A 13,823-nucleotide genomic window follows, 5' to 3' on the forward strand; every position below is an offset into this window, starting at 1 on the left:
GACGTGACGCAGACGCAGACGTCGTCGCGTAAACTCTCGCGCGGTTTTACGCGGCCTGGAACTCGCCTAGCTGGTGAGTGCTTCCGCACGGATGGGAATCGAATCCTTCCGCCTCCGGCATTGTTTGGAAACCGACTCGGTATCAGTCGGGGAGAAATGAATGACAAAATTCTAGGACAGTGGTTCCCAGAGTGTGGTCCCAGGACCAGCAGCATTGGCATCACCTGGAAATTTGTTAGAAATGACAAATTTCTGGCCCTATTCTACTCATGTTGAATCAGACACTCTGGGATGGGGCCCAGCAATCTGAATTTTAGCCAGCCCTCCAGGTAATTCTGATACCCAAGTTTGAAAACTACTGCCCTAGGCTATCGATTTTTTTTTTCCCCTGAGGTATTCAGTGTGATTTAGGATAATCTGCCAGAAGACGGAAATCTGTATGCTAAGTATCTCGTTTTAGAACAGAAATGATTAATGACAATACCATGGTACCACTGGGTATAGTAAGTAAAATCGTATATGATACATATATATTTTTATTGGTCTAGTCACAGTTCATCTGGCCCATTCCAGACTAGCCTTAAAGCAGCTAAAGAGATCTTTTAAATTATGGACAGAAGAATGTTAAAATCCAACTCTAGTTGTGGATTTGTCTGTATCTCCTTTTACTTCTGTCAGGTTTTGTTTCATGTATTTTGAAGTTCAGTTACTAGGTATACAAACATTTAGGATTGTTATATCCTCTTACATCGACCCCTATACCATTAAGAAATGACCCTCTTTATTCTTTTATTTCTTTTTATCTACTTTATGTGATATTAATATAACCAGCTTTAATTGTTACCATATCTTATCCCTAATCCTTTTACTTTTAACCTATTTTATTCTATTTGTGCCTTTATATTCAAAGTGGATCTCTTGTTGATAGCATAAAGTTGGGTCTTGCTTTTTTATCCAATCTGACCATTTCTTCTTTTTAACATGGGTATTTAAAACATTTTCATTAAAGCAGTTAGTATAGTGACAATGTTTTATCTTTTCCCCATCAGTTCTTTGTTCTCCACCTTTTTGTTTTGTTTTTACTCTCGTTCAGATTAATCAATTAATTAATTTTACGATTCAGCTTAAGATTTTTATGATTCAACTTCTTTGTCAGCTTATTAGCTGTACTTCTTTGCTTGTTTTTTTTTTTTTTTTAAGGTTTTGCTTTAGGGTTTCTAGTACCCATCTTTAACTTATCTCAGTTTACTTTCAATAAGAAAGTATTTCTTTCACACTTTATGTATAGTGTGAAAAACATATAAAAGTATACTTTCAGTTTTCTCTCTCTGAGACTTTGTGCTGTTTTTGTCACACGTTTTACTTCTACCTGTGTTATACCGCACAGAAGATTTATCATTTTGCTTTAAACAGTCAATTACCTTTCAAAAATATTTTTTAAATAAGAAAGATAATATGTTTATCCACATAGTTACCATTTCTGGTGTCTTCATATCTTTGTGTAGATTCAGATTTCTGTTTAGTATAATCATTTTTTAAACAGCTGTACTGAGATATAATTCACATACGTTGCATTTTACCCATTTAAAGTGTACAGTTCAACAGGTGTTCGGTATATTCAGAGAGTAGTGCTATCATCACCACAATCCATTTTAGGATACTTTTAATACCCCAGAAAGAAACCATGTACCTATTGGTCACTCCTATTTTTTCCCCAAACTCTCCCAACACTAAGCAACCAGTAATCTACTTCTCTTCTCTATGGACTTGCAGTTCTATTAGTTTTTGCTCTATGTATTTTGAAACTCTGTTATTAAGTGTATGAATATTTAAGATTGTTATGTCTTCTTAATTAGTTGACCCCTTTTTCATTATGAAATGACCTCCTTTATCATAGTAATATTCTTTGCTCTGAAATCTACTTTGATATTATTATAGTCACTCCAGCCACTCCAAAAGTTTTCGTTTGACCTTAACTCTAGGGAAAGAAAATAGATGTTCAGAAAAGGAAAATCATTGTAATTTACTACATGGCTAAGCCCTAAATAGCATACATGATCATGATGATGCAGACACGGAGTATCCACCTATTTGACAACATAATTAGGAAGAATGAAGGGATGGGAAATGTGTGTGTGTGTGTGTGTGTGCACATGCTGAGGAAGGAGCTAAATCTTTGTATTGCATACTGGGAGATTAACAAATATTGCCTAATTCAGGAAAAAAAAAAAGCCACACAGCATGTTATTTAGCAATATGGAGGTACTTTTCAAAGCTACGGCCAAAATAGGGGTTGGCCAACTTTTTATGCAGGGGGTCAGATAATAATATTTAGGCTTTGTGGGTCATAAATCTCTGTGGCAGCTACTCAGCTCTGCCCCGTAGGGTGAATGCATTTGTAGACAATATGGGCATGACTTTTCCCATAAAACTTTCTCATAACAGGCAACTGGCCAAATTTAGCTTGTGGGCTCTTTATTAACTCTTGAGCTAAAAGAATTGAAAGTAATTGGCACAGAAGCAAGGAAAATAGGGGTGAGGTGGAGCTGAGAAATGTTCTGGCCTTGACTGGTCTCGACTGCCCTTGTATGACAGCATGACTCTTTGAACTATGAGCATATCTTACTTTGCTTAAAATAAAAATAATCAGTAAAGGGTAAAAATAAAGCCCCTTGCTTGGGCTGTCTGCCTCTTGCTTAAAGAGACTGAATAGGGAATTAGTTACATACAGTTATCCAGCTCCATATAATGTGAGCTGAATTGGTGTATTGAATTCTGTATTCTCCTTTTGTCTTTGGGATATTGTAATGAAGCTATTATGAGATTTTCCCAAAGCTAGAAGGCTGATTACTCAGATGGAGTATTGCAGAGTTCGAGTTCTTCAATCACTTGGCAGCGTTTGCAGTAAGGGTGGTAGCTGCAACAGTGAATCAGAAACATGCAGAAGCCTCCTATCATTTTGAACCTAGGTTTGGGAACTTTAACTGAAGATTCTATAAGGACAGAAGCAGAGTAAACCAGGAAAAGATAGCATCATCACTGCCATACTCCTGATTTTCAATAAATATATATTAGAGTACTACGTGACCTGTGACTGGTTGAATCCCCAGACGCAGAACCAGGGATACAAAAGGCTGCCTGTAAAGTTATATGTGGATTTTTGACTGCACACAGGATGGGCACCCCTAACTCCTGTGTTGTTCAAGGGTCAGCTGTACTCACTCTCTACACCTTTTCTCTACCTACAGGTTTTGCTAACTTGTAGTGTCTGGAAGGCAGTAGGCTTCAACTTGTTTTAAGGCATGTCATGACACTTTTGGCCTCTCCAAACACTTCTAGACGCCACTCTATTGCTATTTCCCAGTTTGATTTATCCATGTTTTGGGTACTTTTCCTATTAGGCCATTTCACAAATTAGTCTCCCTTTGGCAAGCAGATGACCCCAATTTAAACAGCTGTGGCTAGAGAGTCAGGGTCACGTGGAACAAAACATGGCCATCAGTAGGCGGGATAGTTTGAGCTCAGGCAGTATATTGAGGAGAGATGAAATATGTTAATGACTAGGAGACAGAATACCCACCAAGGGTAATTACAATGCCTAAGGACAAAGAAATAGGCACTATTTAATTAATTGATCTTGTCTGTTGAGAGGTCTTTATAATAAGATCATGTAGGGGAGAGTAAGAACACAAAGTTAATGATGATTTAGGGTTGGGGTAGGTGGGAGTGACATTGCGTAAAACCTTATGTAAGAGAAATGAAAATTCCCTAAATTCCCTGCAAAAGGTCTTCTGAGTCAGTGGATTGGGGAAGTCTGTGGAAGTTAAGGGCAGCTGGTTGCTTGATCACATCTAGATTAGGAGGGAATGAGAAGTCAGTCACAAGAGACCACGTAGTTATGATTCCTTTTATATAAAATATCAGAAACAGGCAAATTCAAAGACAAAACAAGATTTGTAGTTGTCTAGGTCTGGGATGGGGGGAAACAGAGAGTGGCTGCTTAATGGGTATGGTGGTTCTCATGAGGGTGATGAAAATGTTCTGAAATTGATTGAAAAGTTTGCACAATTATGAATATACTAAAAACCATTGAATTGTACACATTAAGTATGTGAATTGTTTAGTATGTGAGTTACATTTTGATAAAGCTGTTAAAGGAGCCAACAGGAGATTTTCTGTGATTCCAATAGTGTTGTCTTGAAACCTTATGTTGTTCCTGGACCATGGAAAACTATAATTATAAAGAAAAATGGTCTGGATGGTCTAGAGCATGCAGTGTCATTGTTACCTATAAGCTATGGAGAAAGAGCCAATAAAAAATCCACTTGATCAAGTCTAAGCTTCTGAAGTATATGTAAATGTAAGCAAATCAGTAAATCTATTGAGTCAAATAAATAGATTTAAATATAAACCTACATCTAAATTTTTGTCAAGTGTATATAACATCCTCTTCACCAAAAAAGGAAGCTCCTGGTGTTAAGGGATAGGATTTTACTTGAATGATAAATAAATTCAACTACTCTTGCCTTGATGATTGCTTAATTTTAAAGTCATTTCCAAAAGGCTGACAGCATGGTTGTTAGCCTAGTAAAGTTTGGAAAGTGTTGATGAGATGTCCAGGGTGCTGGCAAGGGCAGTAAATCAGAAATCCAGACACCTCTTGGTACCTCTTGGGTACCTCTTTCTAGTTGTTGTGACCCAGATAACTCATTCTTTGAGCCTATTTCCTCATACATAAAATGGGGATAAAATATCGAGGCTGCCCTAGTGTACAGGTCACAGGGAGGATCAAATGAGCTAGTATGGGAAAATACTTCAAACAAGTTAAAAAGTCATGCAAATATATGACCTTTGTTATCCAAGCTAGATGCCATTTAGTTAATAACTTAATTCCCATGATAATGTTTAAAAAGCTAGCATTCTGCAAACATTTCCCTTCCTTGCTGCCTAAAATGCCATTTGTATTCACAGTGGACTCTTTATAAAAGCTCGTTCTGAAGCCATCAGGATATGTGGCTATCAGTTTAATATCTTCAAGAACGTTGTTCCTAGAAATGTTGCAGCAAATGCCCTGAAAACCCCACTTCCAAATATGAAACAGGCTTATAGGTTAAAACTGGGCATGCAATCATCCAAGAGATGAGGACTGGTAATAACACTGCCATCTTATCAGAAAAGGTTAAAAAGGGACGTCCAATCTCAAATTATAAGATGTTTGGAACACATCACATTTTGTCAACCAAATAAAGAAAATGAAGTTTAATTTCCCAAAATTTTATTAAAAATGGACTCTGTCATCAGATATCTTATTGCAAAGATGAAATCTCACAACAGAACAGTAAAGTTTGCTGTAATAACAAGCTTTAAATAAATATAAATTCTTTTTGCAGTTCTTGAACTCAAGAGGATTTTGTTATTAAAAAAAAAAAAGGTGTTTTCTTTTTTCCATGAGTCATGGACAAACATTTTCCCACAGTAATTTGTATTCATTGAAATAACTTTTAAGTTGTCAAGGTAAGTTGGGGGTGAGAGTGGGGATGGGGAGGAGGAGGAGGTAGTGCTCATATGTCTTTGAAAAATTAGAAAAACAATTCCCAGTTCATTTCTTAAAATCTTTATTGGTTGGTACTCTTTTGATGTAAAAACTGCCCCCTTTTCTCTCTAAATCCTCAGTCTTTTCTTCACTTTGTACGTTAAAAGAATTAAAATAACTCTACTTGACCAACCATAATGGTTCCATGACAGATGAAAAGCTAAAACTAAAAAAAAGGAAATTTGAAAATATATCCTATAACATACATTTGGTTTTGGCTACTTTAACTGGATATTTTTCAGATAAAATTTCTCCTTTGGTAGCACTTTTGGCTTTAGAAAGTGCTGAGGTAAGTGTCTAGAATCAGAATATGTCTATGTGGCACTCCTTTCCAATTGAAAATGTTTTATTTTACGATTAACAAACAAAACTGAACATGACAAAAATAACTTAAATACAGTAGCAACTTCATTAGCATTTCCCTTGCAAACTTTCCCCTGGCATTTTTGCATACACATAGGAGTCAGTCTTGGACGGCAATGGGGGTGTAATAGCACTATTTATTTTTTTGTTTAGCTTCACAAGAGCTAAACAGACGTGTGCCCACTGGTATAGGCATTCGACGGCAGTATTACCAAATTTCCATACTTCGATTCGAGAGTGATCTGCACCAAGAAAAAAGTTAGTGTGAATAGTTTTGTACTTTCATTACTAAAATATAAGTTCCAGTATCATGATGAAAGTTCGTTAGACATATTTTAGGTAAAAACAATTGCAGAATCTTGTTTAAATATGCAATTTCAGGAAAATGGATAAAATGGTATATTCATATGATGGAATACTACACAGCTTTTAACAATTAAAGAACTAGGGCTACATCTACCATTGTGGATAAATCTCAAAAACATCGTTGAGCACAAAAAGTAAGTTGTAGAATAATATGTTCTTTTGAATACAATTAAAAACAATTAAAAACTTGCAAAATAATATTATATTATTACAACAAAGACCAGGTAGTTGGAACAATTAAAGATTACTTGTTTTTTAAAGAAAAAAATTATATTATTTATGGATTCTATAAGCATGTAGTGAAAGTAAGAAATCATGCATGAAACCAATAAACACTAAATTCATAACAGTATTAGCTCTAGGGAGAAAGCAACGACAGTGGAACCAGGGAGGGGTATAGAAGTCTCAACTGGTCCTATAATGTTTTCTTTCTTTAAAAAGGTCTGACTCGAGGGGGGACAATATAGCTCAAGTAGTAAAGCATATGCTTAGTATACGCAAGGTCCTAGGTCCAATCCTTAGCACCTTCTCTAAAAATAAAATGAGTAAACCTAATTACCTCCCCCTAAAATTTTTAAAAAATTAATTAAAAAAAAAAGGTCTGACTCAAACACACGTAATGTTGAGGTTGGATATAGAATATGGCTCTGTAATGACCACACAGGTGTTAGCCTCTAACTTGTGTTTGAAATACTTCCCAATTAAAAGTTACTTTTTAAACATAAGATCACTGCACACCATTGTTTCTTTTCTTAAACTGCAAACTATTTAACTGCCATTCATAAAAGTTACTTTCTCCCAGGAGTCAATGACTAATATTCAGATAGAATGGTCCAATGGAAAGAGAATCTACCTTAGAGTTGAACAGATCTGGGTTTTAATCTTAGCTCTAGTTTTGTGAGCTTGAGAAAGTACTTAATAGCCGAGTGTGTTTCTTCTTCCACAAAACAGGGCCAATACCTCAAAATTGTTATGAGGATTAATGAGAAAAGATATGCAAAAATCTGTCACAGGTTAGTTGCTCAAAAAATGTTAATTACCTTCCTTCTTTCAGGTGCCTCCTACCCTCAGGTCTATGTTTTACTCATTTTTGTTACTTCCTGTGTCTAACACAGTTCCTAACTCAATGAATGTTTGCTAATTTGAGTTAAATAAACCATTAAATCATACTTGTAATCGAATAAGAAGTTTTAAATATTGCCTTCTATCCAATGGCTCATTAACAACAATGACAAGTACGTCACTCATGGATATCTATTAGAAAGACAAAACAGAACATATTTTATTTCCTATCTTCAGTCAACATGAAGGAACAAGGTTTCCTGAATTAGGTTTGGCCTTTCTATGATTTGAAGGTATCACTACCACAAATGGTACAATGTAGGATAAGAAAGGCACATAAAGTATAGAAAACATACTCAAGTCTCAATTTTTATTTGAAGTTGACTTTTAAACACATGGGTACAATATTCTAAAATTCTCTCTTTTAACACACACACAGAGGCACTGTCTTTCCTCTCAGTTGTGAGTGTTCAATAAATGTTGATTGAAACAAAATTAAATTATGGAATAATTAGGTTTTTCAAATACTAAAAATCTTTTCAGATTATAGCTCAGTAACAGTAGTGACAATTATGAATAAAAATAAAAACAGATGCTGGTCATGAGAGCACATTAAAAATGCCTGATACAGGGCTCATATTATGAGTCATTCTAGAACAATTAACATCATACTTAAAATGTTGAGGTGTGTTTGTTATAATTGATCCCTTTTTGTATTAATTAGCTTCCTGGAAGCTTTAAAAGATAATGATATAGGCTGCAAAGAATACTCTGATTATCATAATGTTCCAATGTTGTGAATTTAAATTAAATAAAAGTTCATCCTAGAACACTCTTAAAACTAGTCCTAATTTTCTGAGATATAACAGCTCTGCTGCTCCCTACAGCTTTTATTCTGTCCTTCCCAAATCCCCATTAAGAATTCTGTTGCACTGATACCTGCCAGTGTCCTTATCTGATATCCAAATGAACAGACCCCTATCTGCAGCCATTATTAAGCTAGCCATCTCCATGGTGATTCAAAGACATGGGGATGGGGAGCAAGGTCGCTCCGTTTCACAATCCCCTGTTGCTTAATTCCTGCCTTATTGTTGCTGGGGACAGCAGCTCCGAATCTGTCTGGTTGGTGGTTCCTGTTTCCCCGCCCTTTGCAGTGAGAGGTTGATGCCTTAACAACTGGCTCCAAAGATTCGTCTAAGGAAGCCTCCATCGCTCTTGTTGAGTTCCCATTAGCAACGGTTGAGCACTACTGCCCTCTTGTGGTGGAGAGATGCCAGATTTTTAGCAGTTTAGCAGACACCACCAGTTTGCACAGATTTAGTAATTCTTTCAAGCAGATGCTTTTATTTCTTTTCTAACCATAAGCAATTATGGTTTTTTGCTTTTCCTTGGTAAAGTTCATACTATATTATCTGAAGACATCTGAGTTTAAAAATTTCTGGGTCAACCTTTGAATCTGTTTACGAACCTGTTAATTCAGAAACATTTTATGGTGCTTTTTGTAGGTTCTAGTTTAATCAAACTCTTAATTACATAGAGAATTCATTCTGCTGAAAACATTGGGGTATTATAGAATATTTCTAATTAAAATTCCATTTATGGAGCTCTGCTTTAACACTGGGTTAAGTGAAATCCTTTGGGAATTATAGACAATTAGAAAGATGTGCGAAGCAAAAAAGAATGAAGTTCTTTAGCTTCAAGTCCAAAAATTAAGGTGTAACTGCCCCTTTCAACTAACAACTAACTCAAGATCAGCAAGTAGTGGCCCAGTGGTGTGATGTAGAGAAGATGAGATACAGAGACCAAAACACTAAAACAGAAAGAAAGAGAAGAAACAACAGGGAGAAGAAAACTTCAAAAAATAATTATCATTAATACCCTCAGAGAGTTAAGACATTGCATTCGTGAAATATGAAGAGATGTTATGGAAGGCAAATATCTAGAGAACAACAGCAACAAAAGCTCTCACCATCAAAATGTACAGAAACAGAAATTCAACAGGATTAAGACATTGTGAGAATGTCTCAGAAAGTGAAACAAAAAGATAAAAAGGTAGAAAATAGGAGAGAAAATATAGGGATTTTGGGGGCTAAATCCTGGAGATCCAATGTCTGAATAACCGGAGACATCCCAAAGGGGAACACAGAAAAGGGAGGCCAGGGACACCACTAACCTCTAGGTCATCTTTGTGTAATGAGAAAAAGACACCTACCATGGATGAATGCACTCTGAGCACACAGCTTGCTGAGCAGAAAAAGGTGTGTGAAGAAAGAGATGCCTTTATTCCAAGCAGACATAGCCTTAAGCTGAGACACAGTTTAGTGAATGGAATCCTGGTTAGATTTCAGCCCCCACCACCCCCTCAGCAGGGCACCTTTGTTGCATAGCCATAAGTAGCAAACTTGATGTCATGGAGGAAATCATCAAGGACTGAAAGATCTGAGTTTCACAGCTTAAAAAGCCCAGTGAATGCTCATATCAATGGATGAAAATAGACCCACATAAAGACATGACATGAAGTTTCATAATCTTAGGGATAAAGGAGTGATTCTATAGCTTCTGTAGAAAAACAAAACAAAACAAAAAATGTCACAAGTGCAGAATCAGAAAGACTTCAGACTTCTTTCCAACAATCTTGGAAGTTTCTAAGCTGCTTCTGACAATGGAGCTATTTCCTCAAGAACAGTTTCCATATTATCTAGCAATTCCATTCCTAGTTATATGTCAAGACACAAAACTTGTACATAAAAACTTATAAACAAATATTCATAGCAGCATTATTTTTATAACAAAAGCAGAAGCAACCCATGTGTCCATCAACTGATAAACAGATAAACAAAATATGGTATATCCATATGGTAGAATATTATTCGGTTATAGAAAAAGGAAGTACTGGTACATGCCAGGACATAGATGAACTTTGAAACATCATGCTAAGTGAAAGAAGCCACATACAAAAGGCCACCTACTGTATGATTCCATTTATTGAGTGCCCAGAACAGGCAAACCTATAGAGACTGAAAGTGGTTGCCAAGGGTTGGGGTGGGGAGGGGCGATGGGTACTAGTACGATTTCTTTCTAAAGTGTGATGAAAATGTTCTAAAATTACATAGTGGGGATGACCGCACAACCTGGTGAATATACTAAAAACCACTAAAAGGTAAACTTCAAAAGAGTGAAATTTGTGGTATGTGAATTATCTCAATTTCCAAAAAAAAGAAAATGGGACAATGTCTTTAAAATTATATTTCCCGGCAAACTACAAATCAAATGTGAGGGTTGAATAAAGATATTTTCAGACATGAAAAGTCTCAAAAAATTTACCATTCATGTACTCTTTCTCAGTAAACTACTAGAGATATGCAACCTCAAAACACGGGAGTAGACCAAGAACAAACTAAGAGAACGGCCACGTAAATGCCCATGACAGCAGCTAAATGAATTTCAGGGAGGCAGCTAAGTAGCAGATCTGGGGTGGGGGAAGGCCAAAGATGGAAAATTAAGATCTCTAGAAGGGATGGCTTCAGGAAAAAAAGAAAGTGGAACTAAAAAAAAAAAGAAACCTGATAAAACTCACCTTTTGAAAAATTACATGGAGAGACAAATGGAAGGGGTAAAAATCATCCAGAAGTACAAAGAAAACTAAGCAATTTTAAAAATTAAAGGCAATTATTTACTTCAGGAAAAACAAAAAGTGAAAAAAAGGAATAATCAAAATATGCTACAATGCTCAGCTGTGGATAATATTTGCATAGGCAAAATCATGTAAACACGACATTTTGATTTAACCCCAAATTGTAATATAATTACATTGGGAGGATAGGGTGACAGAATAGTGATGTAACAGAACTAAACTTTCATCTATAATGAGGAAATCAATTGACAAGACTTAAAACTGATGACTCAAAAGATGGCTATAGTGTACAATACATAGGACAGTCAAAAAAGTCTAAAAGAATTGCTTCTGGTGAGACGAACTAGCGAGAGTAAGAAGAGAGAAAGGAGATGGGTTAGTGACTCTTGTTAGAAGGTTTATAGCTCTATTTGGCCTTTTAAAGTACTTTAATAAAAATATGATATAACTTTCTTAATCATTTTGGGATAAAAGATTGTTTTAACCTCCTCTGAAATAAAAAAAATGAGTGCTAAAGGAACTTGGAAAATATGTTTGCCTCAAATAGAAAAATATTCTCATTGAACTGATTTTTAACAGCCCTTTATCAGATATCAAAGCAGCAGTGATGTTACCCTGACAAATAAAACCATTTTTCTTTTAATTCAATAACCACTGTTAGAAAATGTCAAAATTAAAAAAAAAAGGAGTGATAAGGAACAGAAAGAGGATGGCTAATTAATATTTTTCTTTCTTTTTTTATCCCCAGGTGACTTGAAAATGGAAGAGGAATGCATGGGAAATGGCCAAGCATCTAGGCTCCGGGTCTTTACCAAATCCTCAGTCTCCTGAACAGTGCGTGCGTGAGTACTTGTCTCATATCTTAACTAAAAGAGCCCTTAAAGAGGTTCTTGTCAGGACAAGGGAATCTATTCTGAAATGGAACGGACATTTCCACTTCAAGAGTCTGAAGTCGATGAGCAACTCATAAATGGCAAACTCTAGGCTCCCTCTTAAATTGAGATCTAATTGTGATAGCAGCTCTTTTCCTACAAGTAGGAACAAATCTTGGAAGAAACCACTGCCCAAGAATAACAGGTGCAAACAGGTGATAGAGAACTGTAACCAAATCCAAGCCAATTAATCCAATCCAAGTAATAGGACAAAACGATGTTCTTGGTATCTTGTTGTCCATTTCATTCTGACTGAGTTAAAAGAACCAGACACATCCTTGCTGTTACAAATTCAGTTCAGTGCTGTATTTAAATTTGCTATTTCTAGATGGTTGGTAGACTCTTGTGAAAAGTTTTTGTCTGATCTTTTGCCTCTAGGTCTAAGAACGTTTCCTGGTAGACAACATCTCTCCAAAACCACTGGGAGGGGGACACGGGACAGGTATGGGGCAACCTGCAGAAAAACCAGGTTAAGCTGGCAGCAGAGGTCCAAAGTAGAGTTGGGGGGACCAGATCCTTGACAAGGTGGTCAGGTCATGGGTCTTCCGGTAGAAAAGGCCAACTACTGGGAGTACTTTAGGCAGAGTAACAGAGGGTAGTAGGCTACTGATGTGCTGTGCACAGCTGTTTAGGATTGGTCACTGGAGTCAATGGGTCCCCCACAGGGAAGTATTCACATGCAATGGCATAGTCTTGGGAAGCCAAGTCTGCTGGACAAAGGGGCCCAATGCTCCTTCAAAGATGGCTGCTTCAATATAAAGGTGGGACACAGCTGCCCGGAATTACACCAGAATATAAAATAATCCTTTCTAGAAATGTAAATCAAGACCACAATGAGATATCACAACACACTGGTCAGAATGGCTATTTTCAAAAAGACAAATAACAAGTGTTGGTGAGGAGATGGAGAAAAGAGAACCCTTATGGTTCATTCCCTGGTTTTGGCACAAAAAAAGAAGAAGAAGAAGAAAGAAGAAGAAGAAGGAGAAGGAGAAGGAGAAGAGGAAGGAGAAGAGGAAGGAGAAGAGGAAGAAGAAGAGGAGGAAGAAGAAGAGGAGGAAGAAGAAGAAGAAGAAGAAGAAGAAGAAGAAGGAGGAGGGGGAGGGGGAGGGGGAGGAGGGGGAGGGGGAGGAGGGAGAGGAGGAGGAGGAGGAGGAGAAGGAGAAGGAGAAGAAGGAGAAGAAGAAGGAGAAGAAGAAGGAGAAGAAGAAAGAACCCTTGTGCATGATTGGTGGAAATGTAAACTGGCACAGCCACTAAGGAAACCAGTATGGAGATTCCTCAAAACATTATAAATAGAACTACCATATGATCCAGCAATTCCACTTTGGGGTATTTATCTGAAGGAAATGAAATCACTGTCTTGAAAGGATATCTGCACCTCCATGTTCATGGCAGCATTACTTACAGTGGCCAAGACATGGGAACAACCTAAGTGTCCATCGACAGATGAATGGATAATAAAATAAGGAAATCCTGCCATTTGCAACAACATAGATAAAACTCGAGGGCACTAGGCTAAGTGAAATAAGTTAGATAGAGAAAGACAAATACTGTATGATCTCACTTATATGTGGAATCTGAAAAAAAATTGAACTTGTAGAAACAGAGAACTCATTGGCCATTGCCAGAGGAAGGGGTTGAAGGTGATTTGGGTGAAGATGGTTGACAGGTTCAAACTTCCAGTTACAAGATAAATAAATTCTGGAGGTGTAATGTATAGCCTTGTGACTAGAGTTGAAAATACTGTGTAGTATATTTGAAAGCTGCTAAGAGTAGTTACTAGAGTGGGAGGGGAGGGAGGAAGGGTAAAGTGGGTAAAGGGGGTCAACTGTATGGTGACAAACGGAAACTGAACTTTTAGTGGTGAGCA

General features: G+C 36.8%; 1 protein-coding gene across 1 annotated transcript in view; it reads right to left on the minus strand.

The window, feature by feature from the left end:
- Positions 1–5,269: 5,269 nt before the first annotated feature.
- Positions 5,270–13,823, minus strand: part of EFCAB5 (EF-hand calcium binding domain 5) — an 83,727-nt gene continuing 75,173 nt past the window's right edge. The window contains exon 24 of the mRNA XM_031468467.2: positions 5,270–6,198. Within this exon, the coding sequence (XP_031324327.1) occupies positions 6,005–6,198 (194 nt within the window). The 3' untranslated portion in view covers positions 5,270–6,004. The remainder of the gene's footprint in view (positions 6,199–13,823) is intronic.

The sequence above is a fragment of the Camelus dromedarius genome, chromosome 16 (assembly GCF_036321535.1).
Source record: "Camelus dromedarius isolate mCamDro1 chromosome 16, mCamDro1.pat, whole genome shotgun sequence".
NCBI classification, from domain to species: domain Eukaryota; kingdom Metazoa; phylum Chordata; class Mammalia; order Artiodactyla; family Camelidae; genus Camelus; species Camelus dromedarius.